The sequence below is a fragment of the Oncorhynchus clarkii genome, chromosome 17 (assembly GCF_045791955.1).
Source record: "Oncorhynchus clarkii lewisi isolate Uvic-CL-2024 chromosome 17, UVic_Ocla_1.0, whole genome shotgun sequence".
NCBI lineage: Eukaryota > Metazoa > Chordata > Actinopteri > Salmoniformes > Salmonidae > Oncorhynchus > Oncorhynchus clarkii.
Window position 1 is genome coordinate 57,711,709 of NC_092163.1, and position 25,537 is coordinate 57,737,245.

Here is a 25,537-nt window from a genome sequence, read left to right on the forward strand (position 1 = left end):
AAGAGCAAATCAATGCTGCTGCTTGGATGAAATAAGGGAGGTGCAGTCATCTGCAACCACAAAGCACACAGTGGAAAACATGCACAGCTACCATAGTTGCAGGAGACAGCCAGTGATTAGAGCATGATTCTCCAAGATCCAAAAGATGAAAAAGGTAGGCCAATCACACAGACCTGTTTTTGATTAAATGTTATTATTCACTGGAAAGACAGTGGTCTCTTACTAATTGTCCCATTACTGTTTTGGGTGCAGTTATAATGTAACTCATAGAGGGAATGGGGATCACAGTGAATTCAAGGCATATTACCAAAGACTTTATAAACTTCAAAGTAAGATTAGAACTGAGTGGGTGGATAAAGTGAGGGCCTGATATGTTACGACTATAATCACTGAGCAGCAGTCAGGGGAGGGAAAGTAGTGCTCACTCAGCTACTCTGTCTGAGAGCCCTGATGAGCTCACACTCTGAGGACCAACAGGCCATCAAACCCTGCCTGAGACATCATCAACAGTCCTCTCACTTCCATTTAGAACGGATCTGCATACTGACTCCACACTAGAGAAAAGTTAGACTGCATCATTGTGTGTGTGTGTGTGTGTGTGTGTGTGTGTGTGTGTGTGTGTGTGAGACAGAGACAGACAGAGAGAAGACAGGCTATGTGCCCACTGCCCACAAATTGAGGTGGAAACTGAGCTACACTTACTAACCTCCTGCCAAACGTATGACCACATTAGAGACACATATTTCCCACAGCTCACACAGACTCGCAAAGAATGTGAAAACAAATCAAACATTGATAAACTCCCATATCTGTTATGCGAAATACCGCAGTGTGCATTCACAGCAGCAAGATTTATCTGTTTTTCCCTTTCATACTTCAACTATTTGTACATTGTTACAACACTGTACATAGCCAATAATATAACATTTGAAATGTCTATAATATGTTTTTACTTTTGTGACTGTAATCAATGTTCCCTCCAATTTTTCTCGGCACTGAGAAAATTTCAGGTCCGCTGAGCGCAAACTTGAACATTGTGAAAATATGTGCTTTTAGCAAGCGTTTACTGTGAACACTGAGGCTGTACCCGCTTTGGGTTACAGTTTTAACAGTGGCCAAGTAGGCTACTGTGGCTATTTGATCATAATGTAGGCCTACCAGAGTGGCCTACCATCAACAACAATGGAGAAAATGCATCTCATAACATTTTAATATGGACATATCTGTTCCATCATTCAGCCTACAGTAGCAGCCAATATGTGATGTTAAATGTAGGTCTACATTCCATGAGACTTTTGAAAAAAACATGCAGGGCTGGACATTAACCTGCTTATCCACTTTTCCTTCAGACAAGGAGGTGACTGGAAATGGGGTTGATGCAAGAAACCACTTTACAAAATAAAATGCATTATTATTCCCACACCATTATTACAGAGAATCAGACACATTATGCTACCCTCTGCCTATTGGCTACTTGGCTTATTCAAGCCTGTCTCTCTTATTCAACACTGCCCCTTTAAGACATAAAAAAAACGTCTTTACCTGACTCGATTTCAAAGATGTCTAGGAATGTACATGTTTTGTGCTCTTGTAGGAAGCATTCACTCCCCTATTGCTGACTACAAATTATCTATAACTGGGCTAATAACTCAATAACTAGCAAAGGATATGAACAAAATGTGCCCACGTGGCTACATGCAGCTCTTGCTTTGATCTCAGAACAAGTGCATCTCCTCAAATCCACAGCTATAAACACAGTCCAGTTCCAAGTAAATGGCACAGATCCATATGGCCATGGTGCCACGATCGTTGTTAGAATAAATGGACCAAGGCGCAGCGCGCGTAGAGTTCCACATGTTTAATTATTGAAACTCACCAAAACAATACAGAAACAAAGGAAATGTGAAGTAATGGAGTGCTCACAGACACTACACAAAAACAAGATCCCACAAAAACCCAGTGGGAAAAGGCTGCCTAAATATGATCCCCAATCAGAGACAACGATAGACAGCTGCCTCTGATTGGGAACCATAACAGGCCAACATAGAAATTAAAAAACTAGACAACCCACCCTAGTCACACCCTGACTTAACCAAAATAAAGAATAAAAAGGATCTCTAAGGTTAGGGCGTGACACATGGTCTATTTGTATATAGGCCTACTGCAGCTCTGATTGGTGATGCCGCTCCTGTCTGTGTAGAGTACCGGTTGAGTAGTGTGTGTCAATGCAATAGAATCCTACTCTGACGCGTTCTGCCTACAACAAAATATCTTGCATAGTTTGTTTTGTTTCGGTATGTGGCATTGAAAGTGGCTAATATTGTGTTGATTTGATCACAATTGCCACAGTAAAGGGAAACGTTGATAGTGTTAACTAACAGGCAAAACCTGCCCATCCCAAGTGAAGTTCAATCTCGTGCTTCTCTCTATGGGCTGATACAGTATTTGTCAGCAGTCCCGGGGGAGCTGCGCGGCAGTCCCACGACTACTGCTCGTCTGCGCACGTGCATAGCTAAGAGAGAACATTGAGTATAATGTTTACTGATTGTTTATTTCCCTTTTGTTTATTGTCTATTCCATTTGCTTTGGCAATTTAAACATATTTTTCCCCAGCCAATAAAGCCATTTGAATGTAATTTAATTGAGAGACAGAGAGAGACAGAGAGAGACAGAGAGAGCATAAGGAAGGGTCTACACACCAGCCTGGTTGGTTGTGATGTTGACGGAGGAGTACTGTGGTGAGTAGGGGCTCTGGTCAGAGACACCGTTGACGGCCTGCACCTCAAAGGTGTACTGTGTGTGGGCCAGCAGGTCACTGATGTAGACCCGGGGCTCAGTCAGACCCAGCTGGCGGGGTACAAACTGGACGTTGTCGCCACAGCGCGTGCAGCCTCCGCGGCCCCCTCCACAGCTCTTACAGATGATGTTGAAGACCACGTCCTCACGACCACCTGACTCCCTAGGATGTTGCCACTCCAGCATCAGAGACGTCTCATTCACGATGGACAGAACATTCTGAGGAGCAGACGGCACCGCTGGAGAAACACAGACAATATACAGTCAACATCTTAGTTGGTTTCTGTGTGGAATGTGAGAAGCATTGACAGAAGTCTCATATGTAGACTATGGTTTGCCTACAGTCTTGAGGTGAAAGACAAAAAAAATGTGGAGAAATGGTAGGGACTCAATCTACTCTAGTCAGTTCAAAAGCACTACTTCATGACATTTCATTTAGATGTTGGCAGGGGAATTATGTTTCCTGTGTCCTTGGAGTTCTGGGGGGTGAGAATACCAGAGCCAGTATCACTCTACTCAAAAACCCACTCTACTCAAAAACCCACACGCCCACAAATACAGTACAGTCTCTTTGAGGTCTTTGCCTGGTATGCTCAATTTAATAGGATGCCCATTTAAACACACTGGTCTTCAACATGAGGTGACTTTTGATGTCCATTATGCCACATGTCTGTTTCAATCCGTTAGTTATGTACAGCAGAGCACCAAGTAGACGTACTGCAAGACAGAGAAAGTGACTGTTCCTCAAACACAGCCACCTCTTATAGAGGCATCACTGGTTGAAAGTAACATTCCCCATGGCATCACATTTGACTGAGAGCCCAAACAAACGCACAATGAGTACTGTTTATCTTTTACGGGCATGTGCAGCTAATTAGGGAGGATGCTCTCTCCAGGGCTAATGAGATAAACAAGGAAATTCCCCCCGCCCACAAACTCCTAAACCTGAATTGATCACTTATTTAACCGCCCTTTTAATTGGCTCCCATTAAGAGACTTCCAGGCCTGGAGCAGTGCCCATCGAGGCCCTCTCTCTGTCTGTGTCTCTCTATCATGCGAAACAGCCTCGTAAACATCATCTCCTTCCCGGAGAGGGTTGGGATGGGCAGCTAATGGCCCCAGTTAGCTCGCGGGCCACTCGAATGGGCCCGTTTCCCTTCTTTAATCAGCCCGGGCCCGCTGTGTTTAATACCAGCGACGTGACGCTGCTTTCTCATTCAGCTGCTCTGCTCCCAGAGCCGGGCTTATGCAAATCTCCTTTGTTGGAAGCGCTCAAATCTTTCTCTCCCTCTCCCTTTCACAGAGGAGGGAAGATTTAAAAAAAACTGCCAGGGTGGTGAAAGGAGCTGTCTCTCTTCTCTTCTTCTCTTCCCTCTCGCTCACTACTTCTCTTCCCCCTGTCTCTCATCTCTCCCCCTTACTCTTTTCTTAGCACACTGTATATACTGCATATTCCTCTCTCTGTTTCTGTATTTCCCTCACTCTTTCTTTCTCTTTTCTTAGAGCCTCCGTCAACCACAAATTCCAATTCAAATGGCTTCATTGGCATGACAAGAGGAATATTGGCCCAGTCTATTCTCTCAGTCTGTTCCCCTACAATGCTGCATGGCCTGGCCCAGTAACCTCTGCTTTGGCTGAGGGCAGCAGGGCTCTGTGATGTGAGGAGGGGAGGGTGGCCTGTGTGTTGGGCCAGACCTGTTGGCATGGGCTCTATGAGCATGCCAGTGCTGGGTGTATGTGAGGGACTCCTCTCTGACCGGACTGTTTGTGCTCAGAGAAGCTGTGGTATCCTTTGATTTCTGATTCCTGTCAGTTCCTCAGGGTGTGAAATTAAAAGAGTGTGAGTGTGCGAGCGTGCGTGTGCATGTATGTGTTTCTGTGTGTGCATTTAGTTGACAGTACGTACTTGTGCAGGGCATCTGGATGGGATCTGAGTCGGTGCGATAGTAACCGTTGCGGCACACACAGTTAGTGGCTCCTTCGTTGGTGGTACGGCTGTTGATTGGACACTGCATGCAGGATGCATCACCCTGTATAGGCTTGAAGAAGGCCGATGGACAAGCTGTAAAAATAACAAGAGAGAGAGATGAGATATGAACATATGACCATTTACACCTTTCATGTTTGGTTGGTTTTAATCCCTGTTTGTCTGCATCTCACTTTACGAGATATGCCATCCAGCCGCCACAATGCAAAAGAATCTCATGTAAGGAGGTATGTGGGGATGACAACTGTGTTTTTCTTTCATCATTCAGCTTGCTGACAGCACGCTAGTTGCCTGAGATCTTCTGGAGTAGTCTACTTCCTGTTAAGTGCAGTCTTTAAAGTCCTGAGTGGGAGGAAAATATACAGCCATGGATAGGGATGACGATGATCACACACCACTGCATCGAAACTGTGTGTGTGTGTTCGTGCACGTTCAAAAAACAGTGAAGCACTACCATTTACAGTGAAACTCACTCTTTCTGAATTATCTTTATCTTTACCTCAGATCCACCTGCCCTGCCATGCACGCAAATGCACACGCACTGTGGAACCCTTCCCAGAATGCACAGCAGCACCTGCTCGAGCACCATGTCAAGAGCTGTTTTTGTACTGGGGCCAAACCAGCTGAGGTTGGTTCAGCTTGAGATAATCACCACCCACCTCTCTCTCTCCATCCGGAAGAGGATGAGATGGAGTGGTGTGGGGACGAGCTAAAGCAACGAGCTAAAGCAACACATGACAAATTGACACACAGGAGGTGCCACACTTATGAATGACCTCCACAGTGTTCTGAATGTCCATATACCAATGCTACCAGAGAACTATCTCTGTTGTCATTGAATGAAGTTTAGCTGCATCAATGTGAAGGTAGTATATAGCTTGTTAACACCATCTTCTAAAATGTGTTCACAAAACAATAGTAACATAATTTAAGAACATCTACTATAGATGCATAGGCTATTCCCATGAAACTGAGATCAAATGGTTGGCATGCAGATGCAGCTTTCACCCATTAAACGTGGAGAATTATCATTGACGATTGGCAGTGATGATGGCATATTTCGTTGTTTGAGGGTTTTAAAAAGAGGAACATTTCTAGGCATAAGCAAAGTTTGCATTTGGAGGATGCATTTTAGCAATAAAATAGCCCAATATTATTCAATAGACTACATCAGTCAGTACACACTGACTGTAACGTCATTTACTCTTTTTTTTTGCCCTCCGTCACCTAAAAAAATACAACTACACCACTGAATACATTATGCAACATTGGAATCGGTCAGGAGCAAAAAAAAAAAAAAAAAAACTATCTGGAGGGATCCTTATTCTGTTGAATACTCTGCATCATATCCCATCTCACAAATTCACACTACTTTCCATAATCTCACAAACTCTCACTATGTTCCATATCTAGTCAAAATAAAACAATCATATCCCTATCCATCTCTGGTCTGAGCTGGCAACTACAGCTGGGTTAAAATATGTGCTTTATTGGGAGAAGGTCAAATCACAAGGCAGAATAAATCTGGATTCAATCCCACTGTTTATACTAGGAAGACAGATCCCAGTTCCTAGTCACCATGCTGGAGCACCATGCTGGAGCCCCATGCTGGAGCATTTCCAATCCCAACTCCCCACAAACTCTCTGTAGAACACATCTCAATCATCATCCTCCCTCCAAAACTGCTAAACACACTATTGCACTTCTGCGTTTTAGTAACCCTGTCCCAAAAAACTGTCTCACACACACATACACACACAGAGAGAATACAATTTTTCGTGAAGCTGATGCATCTTGTGTAATAGCTAAAGCAAAAATAAATATTCAGCGAGAGGCTCTTGACTTGGACGACATCGTAGTCATAAACGTCAGCCGCAGGAAACGGTATTGGATATAAATACTGAGAAAATCTGATCGAGCTCTTAAATAAATATTAGTCTTGACATGTTTTTTTTCTCACGTGATTGATGAAGGAAAGTGGCCCGGTACAGAGTGAAACATGAGGCCGGCACATTCACACTGCCAGTCACCAGAGTCACAGAATGAGGCCCCAGCTCTGTGGATTGGGACTGGGACTAAAGGACACAGTGAAGTCTAAGGCAGTGAAGAGGTCAGAGGAGCATGATACCAAAGGAAATAGCAGAAAGGGCCAGTGAGAGGGAAAGGAGAAGGGGTGGAGCAGAGGAGAGAAGAAGAGAAAGACAGAAGGCAGTAGGCAGTGCTTAGGATTGAATGAATGAGTGTGTTAAGGAGTTTAGGCCAAGTATGTTTTATATGGAAGAGAGAGTTGGGAAGGGGGCACAGTGTCAAAAACGAGCTCTATTGTTTGGTAGCCAGATATGGCCAGGAATGACCAGACAGACATACAGACCAGGCTGTTTTAGGTGTGGGCTCAGCCTGTCACCGCCAGGCAGGGACGACTCTAGCCTTTTGGGGGCCCTAAGGAAGATTTGGTAGGGGGTCCTTTCACCAAGCCGGCAAAATGTTTTAGTGGCACTTGACGGGTCATTTTGCCATGGGATGGATTTCTTTGTGTGCAATTTTATAACAAATGTCATGTAATTCTCCTTAATTTTCTATGGGGCAGATATTTAAAAATAAATCAGTTTTAAAGAACATTTTCTTCAGTTCTACACATCTAGCCATAGGGAGGAGAGAACATTCAGTATTTTTATAACAAATTTCATGCAATTATACTCATTTTGCCATCGGGCAGCAAGACAGTTTTGCTGTTTAAAATGTAATTCCCTGCAATTCTACACATTTTGCCATGGGATGAAGATACATTTTTGTAGTATGAAAGCTGTTTTCCTGCAATTTGACACATTTTGCCATGACTAATGGTACAGTATCTGAGTGAGAGTGACTGACAAAATCAATGGGGGCCCCTTGGAGGTCAGGGCCCCTGGGCACATGCCCTGCATTCCTGGTCGGTATTTGGCCATGTTTAGATAACTGCCTGGACTAACTTGCAAATCAAAAAATTGTTATGGCTATTGAGTGACTGCCAGTGACAAGAGAAAACAAAAGAAAAACTGCTGATGCATAAACACATTTTTTACTTACACCTTGAGTATTCTACTATTTTAACACTCAACAGTTGAGAACCTGACTGAGTTCCTTTTTCTGGGTCAGGGGCCCCCTAAGCGATTGCTTATGCCTGGAGCCGGCCCTGCCGCCAGGGCCTTTGTTTTTGGGGTGGGTGGGGGGGTGGGGGGAATTCCACAAGACTTTCAAGAGGCTGTGTTGGAGGGCTGATGAGCTGCTTGGTGTCAGATGTAGCCTGCGGAAGAGTACAGAGCTCTGATTAAAAAGCAGATCAGCACTTTGATTCCCTCCTTGCTCAGATTGGTACTGTTGAGCTGTTTGATCACAATCTCCTTCGAATTCCCTCAGTCGACATGTAAGGGCGAAAGTCTTTTTTGGATGTAGCTTCCAACTTCAGACATCCCTCTGGCAAGGGGAAGTAATATGAGGGAAATATTCATTGCTGGAGTTTTATATTCCCTTCTCTCTTGTATTCTTTTTAAGTACAGTACCAGTCAAACGTTTGGACACACCTACTCATTCAGGGGTTTTTACTTAATGTTTTACTATTTTCTACATTGTAGAATAATACTGAAGACATCAAAACTATGAAATAACACATATGGAATCATGTAGTAACCAAAAAAGTGTTAAAGAAATCAAAATATATTTCACATTTTAGATTGTTCAAAGCAGCCACCCTTTGCCTTGATGACAGCTTTGCAAACTCTACTGTGTGTCTATTAATATCATTAGATAAATAAGCTATTTTTTTCTCAGCTCTTAGAACCCATGGATTTTGACAGAAGTGATGAAACACCACATTAAGTCAAGAAGAAAAGGCAGACAGAAACATTCTAATGGAATTTATAAACACTTCGGATTTAATTTAGTGGCAGCCATGTCAAAGGGTCCAGATCACCTCAAAGTGGTTCCAGGCACACGTCAGAAAAGGAAAGGCTTGGCTGTCACATCTCAATGACTGCTGTTCTCCAGCGCAGAGGCAACACAGTGACTGGATAGAGGCCAACCCATTCTGTCTGTGTTTATGACTTCTAATAACACATCCTGACATAAAGAATTTAATTGGAAGTACTGTAGGCCCACTGTAAAAAAAAAAAATGGTATTGTGAGAAGTGAGTCCTCTGTGCCAGGGAGCCAGTCAGGTTTTACAGCAGGTAATTTGCTAGTTGTTTCAAAAGGTTCCTGTAAGTTTTAGCCAGTCAGGCAGATTTATGTCAGAGGAAATTAAAAGACACTGTATCCACCCTAGTCTGTATTTGTGTGTGAGGTGGGCCTCCATTGTTTTCAGTGACAATGCTGATTATGAAGCCAGCCACTCTACTGGAAACATTCTGAGCTGCTGGTGCATCTGGCTTCTCCAGCTCAGTTTGCTTACACACAAACACGCACACACGCACACACAAATACATGCAGGAAGCCCAGCAGCAGAACTATGAGCCCAGACAGCCAGGAGGAACAGAACAAAGGCTGGGCATTTTCTATTTCCATCATGGCCGTCTGAGCTGTGCAGTGCTTCACCATGGCCGGGGAATCATCTGGCTGAAACAGCCACTAATCCAACCAGAGCAGGTCTATTGAGAAAAACCCATGACCTGTTCCACACCTCCCTCCACCCTGTCTCCCATCCCCCAGCAACCCCGCCCGACAGAGGTCCTTTGTCCAGCAGGCCGGAGGACCGCAGCAGTGACGGTGAACACCCCCCACCCCTCTCTCCTGTTTCCCCATTCCTCCTATTCAGCTGCTCCACAACCAGCCCCTAAAACTGCTGCATTTAATGAAAGCAGCATTAAAAAGAGACAAGGGAGAGAAAGAGGGGTAAGGTGTGTGTGTATGTATGCATGTGTCCAATGCTCGCGCGTGTCTACGTGCGTACATGCGTGTGTGAGTGTTCATTACATGTGTGTGTGTGCTTCTGTGTGTGAATCAGGGATGTGTGAAAGAGTAAAGGTTGGAGAGAAAAAGAATTGGAGGTGTGAAGGTTTGTTAGCACAGCAGAAAAAAGTGCTGAAAGCAGTGAAAATGGCCAGAGTCACAGGGTATTTCCAATTGCCACTGAGAGGACTACTGTAGGGAGAAACGGGCTTATGCATGGCTTTCCTGCTTTCTGTCTACTGTCTCTGTCTCCTGTATAAACAATTTGGATTAATTACTGGGAACTAGATATCAGATGTTGTCCCTTAATAAGGATAGACCATAAAGAGAGAGGACTGTTTTGTGCCATACTTATGGTTCCGCGATGGAGCAGAACAAATCCAAATTAGATTAGGAAAAACAGTCAGCTATAAGAGGGACAGCACGCAAATATGAATGATTTACTCTTTGCCAAAAGTCTCTGTAGTGGTCACATGTGAGGAGAAGCTAACCTTGTGATGGGCCTAAGGACAGCATCCATAACGTAGGTAGGAGGTGTTTAGTACAACAGCCAGTCTGTCCCCTCGATGTAACCTTTCCCATAGGGAACACACTCTTTTTGGCTGAGCGGCGACACGGGGCCCCGGAATTCAATTAGGGCCCGGGCCTCGCCAGCTAATTCAATCAGGACGGTGTGAAAGCAATAATACAAATGGCATTCGCTTCACCCCACACATGGGCACAAATTACATATTCACTTCCCTCTCTATTTTTCCCTGTCTGATGCAATTAGCGTGCCTGAATCTTGCCGTGGCTCGCACTGGGGAGCAGGGTGTGAGGCTGACCATCAATGATCTACTGGACGTAAATGAAGCTTCTCTCCACGTCCTGGATAGGACAGGAACACTTCCAGCGTGAGTCGGATACCCATTGTCACTACTGAGGAGAGGGCTGGACTGATCGGGTGATTCAGAGGCTGGGGTCAGAACAGCAGCCCTCCCCTCTACGCCCAGTGATGGCTGGGCTCCTGTCATCTTACATTCTATGCATGTGTGTGTACACTACACATGTATATAGCCCTATTGGGTGTCTGTGTTTTCATTATGAATTAACGTGTGAGTTTGTGTGTGTGCCTGCAGAAGGATGTGGAACACAGAAAGTGACTATTCGTCAGTGTCCCTGCTCTAAGCCATGTCTCCTCTACAGTTGTCAGTGAGCTCTCCTTAGACAGCATCAAATCTACCCAGCGGGCGCCATGGAGACAGATTAGGTGCTCCGGTGGAGCCCATGTGAGCAGGAGATTAGTACGAAATGTGTGAGACACCTGGGAAATGGTCTGTCAGTGGGCATGCTCACCAGCATAACAGCTGGAGAGGGGAGGGCCCAGTTTTACAACACAAACTAGACATCCAGCACACGTCCAAACACACACACACACACACAAACACACACACACACACACACACACACACACACACACACACACACACACACACACACACACACACACACACACACACACACACACACACACACACACACACACGCACACACACACACAAACTCACAGTATAACTTTAGAAACAACCCCTGTCCACAGCCCACAGGTCAATTTCACTTAACTATATGTCTCCAGTAGGTGCCAAATACGAGGCTCAGATGTACCCAGGTTTCCCTCCATGTGTATACCTACAGCATAACTGTGTTGTGGTTAAGCAATCAAGGACAAAAATAACATGTGACAGGCCAACATAGAAGCTCACAAAAAATAATCTGTTAGTGGATTAAAGGTGTTGTAACCTGATAACATCAGTAAAGCCAAACATCCCCATTCATTATGTCCATTCCTTCAGCCTTCTGCATGCTGGCGCCTAGCTTGCTCGCATACCGATTGACTGTGCTCGCATACTTCTTTAAAAAGACCTTCGCTTGAAAAACAAGAAAAAAGCAGCAATACTACTGTTTGTTCATTTTGAGACGCTGTAGCCAATATACACTTCCTCAAAATAGTCCGAATTAATCTAAGATAATATGTAATTGATCTTGACGTTAGTTGTGCAATTTGACATCTAACTAAGATGTTTGGTGCAGTATTTTATATTGAAAAACGATTTGTCTCTCGTTGAATGACAACAAACCCTTCATTGTTGAATCCCTACTGTTGATCAATCACAGACGAAGGGGAATACACTTCGTCTACCGACTTCGGCTTGCCTCGAGAAAAATGTTTGTGTGCACAAGCAGCCGAATAAAAAACTTTCCATAGACCAAAACGAACAAAAAAGTCATTAAATGTTGTCATAATATATGCACAAACTGTTACAAACTTTTTCGGAAGGAAGCACACGGACGCCTTCAGACATAAAATGCAAACATAAACCAACACACACCTCTGAACGCACTTGGACCATCTCCCGATACTGTATCGTTCACACGTGGCAAACATTATCTTTCTAATTCAAACAACATAGTGTTCCTTGAGTTGGAACACAGCACAGTCATCAGGTCATAAAATACCCAAAAAATGTGAAATCAGCAAAGGGAAAAGTATCTTAACCGCAGTATTTCCATAGTGTCTGATAACTACCATGTGTCTATAGATGAAAAAGAAAGATGAAAGGGGAGAATCTCTGGAGCCATACATTCAGCACGGTAATAATGTCTGGAATTTTCACTGCATCTTTTTTTCTCTCTAATTTTTTTGAGAAAAGAAGCAGATATGGGGAATGGTAAAATTACAGGCATCTGAGCAGACAGATACACAGAAATCGTGAAGGGTCATTTCATGCAGGCAGATCACGTGACAATTTGGTGTCTGGACGGTACTAGGGGCCAATCGGGTTGGCGGTGGACCTCCATAGTACATGGGGCTACAGATGGTTGGGGTGTGGCCAGGGAGAGTCAGGCTGACCCCTGTGAGAGCATTAATCTCCATTAAAGATGCCCTGTCAACCTCAACCTGGCTGCGGCTACATCTCCTGGCTGAAGTTACAGGAGCTATATCTAAAACCAACCTTATCTCTGAATATGATTAGCACAAGACATAGCTGAACAGGAACATGAATACAGTTTATATGCTGAATAGCCTGTAGAGATGACCATTGTCACACATACAAAACCCCTTTTTGACACATTGAGTTACACAATGATACGTCAAGTGGAATGTAGGTGGTATAACTCCCCAACTAAAGTGAAAGCAAACATTATACAACATTATACTCACTGATGTCACAGTGGTAACGAGGACAAAATAGTCTGCTCCTGCTATTATCCACACAAGGCTTTTCTGACAGGTGCTAACAGGAGTTACTGTTTGTAGTCATCATCTCTACCGTCTTTGTACGACAACAGCTCACACTGTGAAGGGGTTACATAAAGCACATATCTCCCAGACTGAGATATGCTAGCTAGCTAGCTTATAAAACTATAACCCATTGTTGATGTTATTAAGCATGGATGAAGTGGTGATACATGTCCACAATTGAACTGCTGTTCTTATGGATTTTCTAAAAGTCCTTTCATGACTGTTGAAGAATGTTAGCACATCATATTTTACAAAGAGTCATTTATTGATATTGACTATTGCAATTTCTTTTTACTGGCTTCATGGGGTATAACATTACATCAGATTGATTTTACATTGGTCACCAATATTGCAAACCTATTATTATAGGATCATGCATTAACTTCTCCAGCTTTACATTATGGTAGTCAACATCGTGTTTGCTTTGTCGTGTAGAGAGGAGAGCTACATGTTTTTATTTCAACAGCTACAGGTTTTGGAAGATACTTTTTTTTCATTAAAGACACTAATACATAGTATTGTATGAACTGAACAAAACATTTGGAATTTATAGTTTATTATACACCTCACTTTTGAGAAAATGACCTGAATGTTTTGGTACCAACTGGAGAGCTCTTCCTTGTCTGCACCCATTCAGCATCGTTCACACCCTCTTAAGCTTTATCCCGACCCATCTATTTATGGGTTGATCTGAGTGTTTTGTACTAACAACAGCAGTCAAGCACCCAAGCTAACTGGCTAACTTGCTAGCTACATCCAGACACAAATGAGAGAACAGCTCATTGAAAAAAACTCGGCCTAGCAGTGCTGGTTAGGCTGTTTTTATGTTATCCAGAGCTTTGGTGACTGACTGTAACTGTGCTACTGACAACAATTCAATGACAATTTTCCATTACGTTTACCGACACCGGCCATATTCAATGGTGTTGAAATTCAATCAGTTATTTTGCTTTTGCACAATCATATGAGAGTGCTCTGAACTCGGAGTAGATGACCAGACTGAATTTATGAAGGCACCCGAAATGGTTACTTGCATGGTGGAGTCTTTTGTTAAGCCATGTAGCTAGCTAGCTAGGTAAACAATGAACCATACTCGTTACTACCCTGCATGAATCTGCAGGTAGCTAAACAACCAGGTTCAATGTTAGCTAGCTAACATTAGAATATAACTAGCCAAGCAAATACCTCTGAGATACGAATAATAAGATCATACATGTAACGTCTGTGGCTAAACAAACTAGGCTCATAATTTAACTATTTTATTCGTATTTACAGATGGCATACAAGTTTGTTATTAAGGCACATGAAAGTTCACAGAAGGCATTTCTGCCATTTTGATAAATGTAAAACGATTACGTTCAAATGGCTCTCGTGTGAAGTAGTGACCTACGACATACGCCTAGTTTCCTGAAAAGGGTCACAAAAAGTATTTTTTCTGTCTCGTCAGACCACAGAATCATTTGCCTTTTGGTGGACTACAATCAAGTTGTAGTGGCATCTCAAGGATGACCAAAGGAAATTGGATGCACCTGAGCTCAATTTGGAGTGCCATAACAAAGGGGTGTGAATACTTGTGTAAATGAGATATTTCTGTATTTCATTTTCAATAAATGTGCAAATACTTTTAACTTAACTGTCATTATGGGGTATTGTGTGTAGATGGGTGAAAAATATATTTTGAATACTATGAATACTATGAATGAATACTTTCTGAAGGCACTGTACTGTACTTATCATTGATTGGAACACTAATCAATGTCTTGGATAATGAAATCATGCTTGTTGCTTTATGAAATGTATTGTCGCATCTGAAATAGGGGGGAAAGGGAATCAGACTGAGCACTAACACACACACACACACACACACACACACAAACACACACACACACACACACACACACACACACACACACACACACACACACACACACACACACACAGCTATGATACATGTGTTTATTTTAGGAAGGCGTGTCTCCACTCTTTATGAGTTTTGACTGTGCGTGTCAGATCTCTAAACTCCCAAATGTGCCCTTTTCTCAAGGACAGGTGGTTGCCTGGGCAACATAAGCCCCTACCATGAAGGACCACACCGTTCCGCATGCTGCATCCAGAGCCCCGATCTGTGATCTGAGACACTGTCTAGAACAGGATGAGGTTGTGGGAGAGGATGAGGTGGGAGAGGAGGAGGACCTCCAGGGTGTTAGGGTGTACAGAAGTAGGATCTTAATTGACCTATGACCTATATTGTCACAGCAAAATAATCCTGCAGCAACAGGATTTGCACGTTAAGTCCATAATGCTGCTTGATCGACAGTTAGGCTATTATCTGGCCAAAAGTAGGCTACATGAAAAGTGGAATACTGTTAACATAACAGTGTGTTACTGTGGATTTTCAGTGAATTGATGAAAATCACAAAGCTCATCTGAATTTCCTGAGGTGCAGAAAAATGATATATTATACGACTATACTTTATGATTAAATTACAAAGGGACTCTCTAAAGATCTCAACGTTTCAACACATTGCAGCTTGGGCGACATTCATTGAATTCTAGTCAATGATTTGTTAATTGAAATCATCAGTACCAAAATCACTGGGCAGTATTTCTCTACCCAGCGCTTAAGAAAACAAACTGGATGTGGGTATCCCGGGTAGGTGAGAAGCATGCAGGGATGGATCTTTTGTTGCCCAGAGGCAGATGCAGGAAATAGCTGACAGAAGCTGTCTGTACTGTGTGCTTGGAGGAGGGGAGGAGGGGCTTCTCTTTATATATTTCTCTCGCTCTCTCCCTCTCTCCACCCAAACAAAGCCAGTGAGCAGTACCAGCCAAGCCCAGCCCTCAGTGACAGAGGCTCCCCAAGGTGGGGTCTGCATGATGGACAGGTGGCATAAAAGGACTGTGTTGCCCGTCACTGGAGACAAGGGGGCGACACAGGGGAGTGGGAGGGAAGAGGGGCCACATTTCAAGGAGCAGCTGGCGTTGAATCCTGTCACTGTCGCTGTGTAACCCTTCGACAAAAACACATGCACATACAAGCGCTCGCGCTCACACACACACACACACAAAGACACCTCAGGCAAAGGACAAAATATAAGCAGTGCCATGAGCAAGACCCTGGGTCTCATGTCCATAAACTGTCTCATATGTGAAACCTCCTATCCCTAGAGTGTATTTATTAGAGATTATATAACTTCTGACCACAAGGATTTAATGAGACGATGGGGAGTCTGAATTCTATTATCCATTCAATCTTCAACAGAAAAAACAACAGCTGCACCGAGCCCACCTAGTCACACACACACACACACACACACACACACACACACACACACACACACACACACACACACACACACACACACACACACACACACACACACACACACACACACACACACATACACACACACACACACACACACACACACATACACGCTAACATGCATGCAAAGTGTGTCCCATAAAAAAAAAAATATAGATATTTTAAGTCGTGGTCATCATGCTAGGATGTACTTCCTGCATAGTATTTCAACAAACAGAGGTTCCCTCTTCCCACCTACAATAAATACAGGTAGACCTGTCCAGTTTATACATATCATTTTGAAGTATTATGTTGGCAAGGAACCATCTTGGCCTTTTGGAGAGCGAATCCAGTTCTCAGTCATGGACAAACAACTTTCAGGAATGAACCCTCCTGTACTTGATATTGCATGCATAATGTCAATACAGGATCCAAGCCTCACAGAGCTGAAGAAAAAAAAAATCCCTATTCCACCACTGCAGAACTCAAAACGTCCCCTATCATGTGTCCCATATACACTTTATTAGATACTTTCATTTGTCAAATGGGTGTTAAAATTATCCAGTGATTCATGAAAATATGTGTAAAAAAATGCAACACAAGAGGTAACCACCAAAACAAGATTCCACCTGGTATCTCATCTCACACTGAGACTTTAAACAAACAGTGCAGCAGGAGACACGCGCACACACACACTGTTAAATAACAGCTAGCTCCCCTAGGCCACTACACCTGCATCTGTCTCAATGGCTGAGGATTGTTCAGAGGTGATTCAGTTGAAAGGTTTAATGGCGCCTATTTATGGGTGGAATACATTACATGGCCCAAACATGGATCAAGAGTGAGGTGGTGCCCTGGCAAATTTACACTGAATGAATGGATCAACTAATTAGCCTTTAAATATGTCATTAATTCATGTAAAACAAAGGAAGCCTCTGCTATTCATCTTGGTGCTCTAAATGTCTTCCACCCTCCATGACCATGTCCTTAACCCAGTTACAGAAGGGGCCGGGCCAGCCGGGCATCCCTCCATTTGTCCTAATCAATGGAGCCTGTTCAATCCAGACCTAGGGGGTCAGTGAAATGAAGTACCCCGCTCGCACTGCAGAAGGTTGGGGCCAACATAGACTGGGCATGAGGGAGATGAGCATGGCCTCTGTTGTCATGGTAATGCTGGCTAGCCGAGCCACCACCACTGCTGCTGTCTCTCTCTCCCTGTCCCCTCCTTCTTTATTTGGCAGATCCAAAATGGCTGCACAGTGGAACAACGACACTCATCCATGACACTGGAGCAAATATACTCCAAAATTAAATATACACATTTTCACTCTTAATTTTCACAGAGAGGATAAAACCCAGATGGAATGGGAGAAGGGGTGTCCATGTCGGAATTGTTCCCACAGACAAAACAACCCATATGTCTCATAGCCAACTCATTACGTAACATAGCAAGCATCAACAATGCATGCAATCAGTGGTTTGAGGTCAGTGCAGTAATCACTGACCTGGGAAACAGAGATATGATACAGAGGACCATTCCCCAAGGCTGGGAGAGCCCCTAATACAGTGCCTTCAGAAAGTATTCACACCCCTTGACTCTTTCCACATTTTGTTGGGTTACAGCCTGAATTTAAAATGGATGACATGTTTTTTTAATTCACTGGTCTACACACAATATCCCATAATGTCAAAATGTCTTGAGTCAATAAGTATTCAACCCCTTTGTTAAGGGAAGCCTAAATAAGTTCAGGGGTAAAAATTTGCTTAACAAGTCACGTACTGTAATAAGTTGGATGGACTCTGTGTGTGATAATAGGGTTTAACATGCTTTTTGAATGACTACCTTATCTCTGTACCCCACACATACAATTATCTGCAAGGTCCCTCAGTTGAGCAGCGATTTCAAACACAGATTCAACCACAAAGACCAGGGAGGTTTTCCAATGCCTTGCATTAAATATGGATCATGGTGAAGTTATCAATTGCACTTTGGATGGTGTATCAATACACCCAGTCACTAGAAAGATACAGGCGTCCTTCCTAACTCAGTTGTGTTATTTCATAGTTTTGATGTCTTCACTATTATTCTGTAATGTAGAAAATAGTAAAAATAGAAAACCCCTGGAATGAGTAGGTGTCCAAACTTTTGACTGGTACTGTAAATCTACTTGAAAAACTAATGACAAGACCTGTAAATCGTTGAGCTTGAAGAATTTAGAAAATAATAATGGGCAAATGTTGCACAATCCAGGTGTGGAAAGCTCTTAGACACTCATAGCTGTAATCACTGCCAAAGTATTGACTCAGGGGTGTGAATACTTATGTAAGTGAGATATTTCTGTATTTAATTTTCAATAAATTTGCAAACATTTCTAAAACATGTTTTCACTTTGTCATTATGGGGTATTGGGTGTAGATGAATTTGATCCATTTTTTATTCAGGCTGTAACACAAAATGTGGAATAATCAAGGGGTATGAATGCTGCCTGAAAGCACTGTAAATAAGCTAGATGGATTGTATTGTAGCTATGGATCTAGAGATGACCTACTGCATTGATGGGTGTAATAAATAACCACCCACTGCTATAGGACACTGTAGACCTGCTGTTTAATGATCAGATATTGCATAATAGAGAGATTGGGTATGGTGGGAATACACAGAGTGGAAATGAGCTTCAGACTGGCAGGGAAGCCTCCTCCTGCACCTGGGTGCCTCAGAGATGGGGGAAGGGAGAATTGGGAGTAACCATGCCTGCCCAGCTGCTTATCCCCCAGTGTCACCATGGCGACTGGTGGTGGAGGATGATGTCTGTCATCATAAGGAAAACAGAACATGGCTCATTACCGAAACAAACACATTACCTCCCCTGACGCACACACGCATCGCACACGCACACACACACACACAGTACAGAACCCATATCCTCCACTGCTCTAGGGTTAGCTAGCTTTCCCCTGGCACTCCTCTGAGCATTCCACTGTCACATACCTGACATATGCATACAGGCTGATACAAATCTAATCTCTTACATTAATACTGAAGAGATGAAAAGGTTATAATACAAATATAATGTGGATTTAGACAGGTGCATTTCCCAGAGGTTGGCCTACTGTATCTTTGTTCTGTACTGGTGATGCTAGTACACTTACATCAGCTACAGTATGTGTCCCTTCTGAGGAGACAAGAGCATTATACATTTTCTGCACCAAAAAACAGCAGTTGGGTGATCACAGACGACAAGTCATGTACTCAGACAGCACACACACCCACACCCACACATACATCAATACAAGTTTGCTTCAAAAATCCTGTTTTTGTGACAGTGAAAGGTCACTAAACCAAAGTGGGGAGTAATAGAACTCCGGGCGATTTTGAACTCAGCGGTGGCCTGCCTGCCTGCCTGTGCCGAGTAGACTGGTGGATTAGTCTTGGGTTCCTGGAGGCAGCGGGATTATCTAAGAGAGGCTGGTGGGGGTCGGGAGAGCATTGGGCTCAGAGACACAGATCCTTGTCCGGAGTGTGAGAAAAGATGGGAGGGGTCAGGCACGGGGAGGCTGGCCGTATGACAATTACGTGAAGGGCATCCATCCACCACACACACACACACACACACACACACACACACACACACACACACACACACACACACACACACACACACACACACACACACACACACACACACTCACCCACCCACCCACCCACCCACCCAGCCTTTCACAGATAGGGAAATACTGCAGGAATGAAGAAAACAAACAAGAGCAAATCCCTCTTTCAGACCAGTTTATAGACAATTTCATGGCTCTTTCCATAGATTGCATCAGCAAGCTTTCATCAACATGTTGGAATTTTAATACCGAAAGACTAATCTAATGTGTCACAGGAAGAATTTGAGAAATACCCCAACCCCCTGCACTCACTGTCATTTTGTTGCTCGAGAATATAAGTAAATATTGAGGAAGGCTGAATACTGTTGCAATGGCAACACAATGTTTATTGCATTAGATTTGATTTATTTAATTCATTCTCGTAGTCGACAAGACTGAATTATGCAGAATGCAGTTACATTTAGACAATCCGTTTAAAAAAATACTACATTCAATTTAAAAGGTTCAAGCTAAAAATAAATTACAGTTTAAAAGTCACATTTGGTTACACATTTTGAATGTGTTACTCTATTTGTCCTTGCATTGAAGCTGGACAGTTAGATCTGGTTTCGGAGGATGCCAGTGCTGTCTCCTCATCTCTGTGGTAGGAGATCATGTAGACAGTGGTCAGGTTAGTGCATGTCACTGACCAATCTTACTTTTGAGCTGTAATAACATATGAAGTACACTTGGAAATTAGTTTTGGGTCTCTTCCAGGATTTAAATGCTTTTCCTCTGAAAGGCCCTATTAAGAAGCTGGTTGTAGAGGCCAGAACTAGGGGCTTCCTGAGAGGTCAAATACCTGCTTATCAGCACACTTACAGTTTCTGCCCAGACAAGCTCAATTAGCCAGCACTTAGACTGTGTATGAGAGGGCCACGTTCTCAGCACGGGGACTATATCAACAGAACCAGGGCGATGACAGACAAGCCTGGCCCACAAAGACCTGATTGTGACTGGCTATGAAAGCCCTGAGTGTGGATAGAGAAGAAGGGAGTACTTGCTCATAGGGGACTTAAAGAACAAGAGACAGATCTCTGTCCCCTCAATGTCTTTAGTTGATACTAGACCTAGGATTAGGTCAAAATTCAAGATTCAGATGAGAAAAATATTACAGTTAGATTATAAAATACATGAACGAGATGAAAATACAACAGATACATATTTCTTCAGCCTGTAAGAATAACCAGTGCTCATCCATCGCATCTCACACACACACACACACACACACACACACACACACACACACACACACACACACACACACACACACACACACACACACACACACACACACACACACACACACACACACACACACACACACACACACACACACACACACACACACACACACACACACACACACACACACACACACACACACACACACACACACCACTACAGCGCAAAAGCCCAAACTCTCTTCACTTCACTGTCAGCTTCACTATCAGCCAAATCAAGTGCTTCCCAGACAGCTTCCAGCAGTCGTTTCACAGGGGAGCTGCTTTTCAGATGAGCAGAGATGGCTGAGGTGTCTGAAGCATCTGGGCTTGTAGGTCTCTATTGCTTTTATATTACACTCATCTTCTTATTGTCTGTACAGATCTCAGGTGCCTAGGACGACATACAGACATTTGTGTTGAAGCTTGTCCCCGCTCCTACAATCTCTAACATAGCCATCAATGAAGTCCAACGGGGAGCCCCTATTAGGGACACTGCACTGTCTCTGTCCTCCTCCCCAAGTCAGGGAACTGAGTTTGTCCAAAGGCCCCTGGTCTGAACCTATGCAATCTGATTGTGAAATAGATTGTTATGTAAACAACATTTGATTAACGCACTGCGTCCTCAAATCAATAGGTGACATATTGGTAATATTGGTATATTGGTAACAAGGTCACGAGGAGGTTTCGGCCAGGCTGTATGGTGAGCAAGTGACATCATCCCAATCCTGCACACGAGGGCGTTTATTTTACATGAAGATGACTTCCAAATGTGTTCTCAAGTGAGAGCTTCTTTCCATGGAGAGTGAGATGTTCCCTGCTGCATTTTAGAATGTCACACTTATACAGTGTCAAGGTCACATGAGTGCCCCGAGGCAACACACACCACATGATATTCATTGTGATCACATAATTATTCATAGAATTTAGGGCATTTATATTTCAACAAAATGAATGATATGTTTAAGCTCAGGTATGGAGATTGAGCGAGTGAGAAAACCTTTCAGTGTTTTGTCTTGTCTTAGCAGTGTGTGAAGCATCTAATCTAAAGGTATGAGTCCAGCCATTCGGTTCCCAGTCGGATTGTCCTTGCTGTGCGCTGTGATCAGAGCTGTGGCTGGTCAATAATGTTAATGTGTCTAGTTCAGCAAACACATTCATCAATGCTCTCCATTAGCACTGAAAAGAAAACAGTGTGTGGTGTGGTGTGTGTGTGTGTGTCTGTGGTGTGTGTGAGCGTGTATTCATGTGTGTGTGTGTGTGCATGTGTAACCCATGCTATTTTAGACATTCACAAACATTTTCACAAAACAAGACAGTCCCTAACTTCTTTACACTAATTCTATGGGTTGGGAGTTTGTTGGTGACTCCTAGAGTCTGAACCTCTTTCGCTATGCCTCTGATCTCACTCTTTTCCCTCTTGCCTCTGGAAAGTGCCCATGAAAGAAACCTAGAAGAACCCTATAAATATTTAATGTTTTTAACTTAAATAACTTACTGGAAACAATGTTGTGGAATACATATTTACTACTACAGAAGAATCGATCGCTAAGATAATCAGAGTGATCTGAACCAGAGGGGAATTGGGACACATTTTCATTTGATGTTTATGAAAAGAGAATACTGATGAGTTAGCTTATGCTAGCTAAATTCTATGCCTGTCTTGATGAATAACTAAAGTGTACATGATATTTACGATCCTAAAACCAGTCAGGATATTGACAAAAGCATTTATGCTTTTGAGAGTGACAATTCTGGAACATTTAGCATTTGCTATCACTACATGTGCATTTCTTTGTAAGAGAGTGATTGAACAGTAATGGCGCTCGGCTGTAGTTACCTAGTCGCAGTGGAGAAGAACGTGGGTTTTGAAACACAATCTGTAAAATTATTTTGAGACCGCTACATGTAAAAAAAAATATTATAACAGAAGAGTTACTAAAATGTTGTTGTTAAAAGTAAGAGACTGAATAATGTATTATTCTGTATGTTCAGTGCAGACTGGTTTTTGTACCCCCCTTTTGATTTGACGGCATCAGCGTCACCTGCCATCTTGTACAAACTACTTCGACATCTACAGAGGCTCATCATCTACAGCTTCAACAATCCTCATTGTCGACACATTTTTATTGAGGGACATTTGACTGATACATCGTGGTAGGAACTGAACTGAGATAATTACGTGCACTCATATTTCATTTTCACTGGGTACCCAGTTTGTAATATTTTTTGATTTACTGTATTGACATTAATGTGTTGTTGTGAATGAATGGGCATTGCAGTTATGATACTCTGTTGATGTGCAATGATCTTTGAGCATAAAATATTTCAACAGAAGATAAACTTTAACTTCAAATGTATATCACTGGGTCCTTGCCGTATTGTTAATTTAGTAGATATTGAATGGTTTATTTCCTTGCCTTATTAGATTAAATTGCTTTAGATACCGGTCTCCTTCAAACATAAATAGACTGTTTCCACATCGTACCTGCTGTAGCAATTCTAAAGTAGTGTACTTCCTACAGTGTGTTACACATGCAAGAGTGTGTGACTGTGAAAAAAGGGTTCCAATGTAGAACCCTCTGTGGAAAGGGTTTTACATGGAACCCAAAAGAGCTCTATCTGGAATAAAAAAGGGTTCTTCAAAGGGTTCTCATATGGGGACAGCAAATGAACCGTTTCAGGTTCTAGATCGCATCTTTTTTCTAAGAGTGTAGGACTGTCGCAATTACAGCCCAGAGTCAAGTTTTCCAATAAGTTGAGATTGATCCACTTGACTTTTCATTATTGCACTGTGTCTACATGCAGAGATATAGCAGAGATATACTATATTCAAAGAGAACACATAATGATGTGGCACCATGATACTGTAGATAAAACAGTTTAAGGGATTATCAGTCCTATCCCCAGTTGATTTATAGGATAATACAACACCCTTGATTATCAACTGAGCATATCCTACTCTGTGTCGTTATCATACTGGTGATAACCTTAAACTGTGGGATACTTAACAAACTTAAACTGGATCATAGCTCACTGTAAGAAGAGAGGAATCCAGTCCACTGCCAAGTGTGGTTTAAAGATACATTTATCATGGGCACATCCTCTACAGACTCCTCCTCAGAGTTGACTAAGCGAAGCTGAGCCTAGCCTGTTGGTTTCACCAAACGCCTTAGCATCACAGTCATTTTCATACTTGGCTCAGAAAAGTAGAGGGGAAGAAGAGAATCAAAACAACCTCATTAATAACCAGGACTAATATTTTCCAGACGCTAGCTGTTGTAAGCAGGGTTATTTCATGAAGAAAGGATGCCCATGTACTGACAAGAAGCAGGGCAGTCGTGGTGCGTCGAGACGGTGCCACACAGTGTCTGCTGGCACCAGAAGGAAACAAAACAACCCCCCTAATTGCCAGTTAACAGGCAAAGACCCTCCCCCATGCACGCAGCCCAAAAAACTCTGCAAGTATAGCAGCCTCCCAGGCACCGATACAGTAACTTGCCAATCCAGGCTTGATGGTAAACAGTGGTTGGTGGTTCATGTCCAAATGTCGTGACAGCATGGGAGCGGGGGGAGAGCAGAGCAGTGTGTGATACAATGTTTACCCAGCAGCCACTCTGGCTCACCTCTGAACCTGTCTCTCCTCAGCCTGAAGCCAACGCCCTGTGGCCTTCACACTTTACACGCCACAGTGTTACACCATACACATTAACACACAGCACACACAATGGCTGGTCTGGCTGGGCAGCTTTATTCCGAGCTGTGTTGGTGTTTGGAATGCTTAATTTCATATGAGATAAGTACTGATTGGTATGGGGTATTGACTGGTATGCTATAAACAGGTAAGCTACCACAAAGATGCATTGTCCTATTTTTTTGTTGAGATTATCAGTGCACTGAAAGTGTATGTAAAGCATCAGTTTGGACAATGTGTAAACACACAAAGGTATTCTGAATGTCCTGGAATATGGAGATCCTGTGTTAGCTGTAAGAGGAGAATACAGTCAAATGGACACCCAATATTTACAGTATTGACACACATACTGTAATTCACTATGAAGGATTTCCCCTCTCTTAAATTAAAGATGCACTACGCAGAAATCGCTCTGCCATGTCCTTCCTTATTGCTAAAATTGCATTAGTTTGTGGCAAAACAAGCAACTATCGTGTAGAGAATCATTGCACCATCTTTTTTTAAATTTGACTAGGCAAGTCAGTTAAGAACAAATTCTTATTTTCAATGACGGCCTAGGAACAGTGGGTTAACTGCCTGTTCAGGGGCAGAACGACAGATTTGTACCTTGTCAGCTCGGGGATTCAAACTTGCAACCTTTATGTTACTAGTCCAACGCTCTAACCACTAGGCTACCCTG

The 25,537-nt window shown here is 43.0% G+C and overlaps 1 protein-coding gene across 2 annotated transcripts in view; it reads right to left on the reverse strand.

The window, feature by feature from the left end:
- LOC139371166 (ephrin type-B receptor 2-like) overlaps nt 1–25,537 on the reverse strand; it is a 150,005-nt gene that overhangs the window by 36,199 nt on the left and 88,269 nt on the right. For both annotated transcript variants that reach the window (XM_071111298.1, XM_071111297.1), the window contains exons 4-5: nt 4,703–4,858; nt 2,700–3,035 (exon numbers count right to left, since the gene is read on the reverse strand). In XM_071111298.1, coding sequence (XP_070967399.1) covers nt 2,700–3,035; nt 4,703–4,858 — 492 coding nt within the window. The remainder of the gene's footprint in view (nt 1–2,699; nt 3,036–4,702; nt 4,859–25,537) is intronic.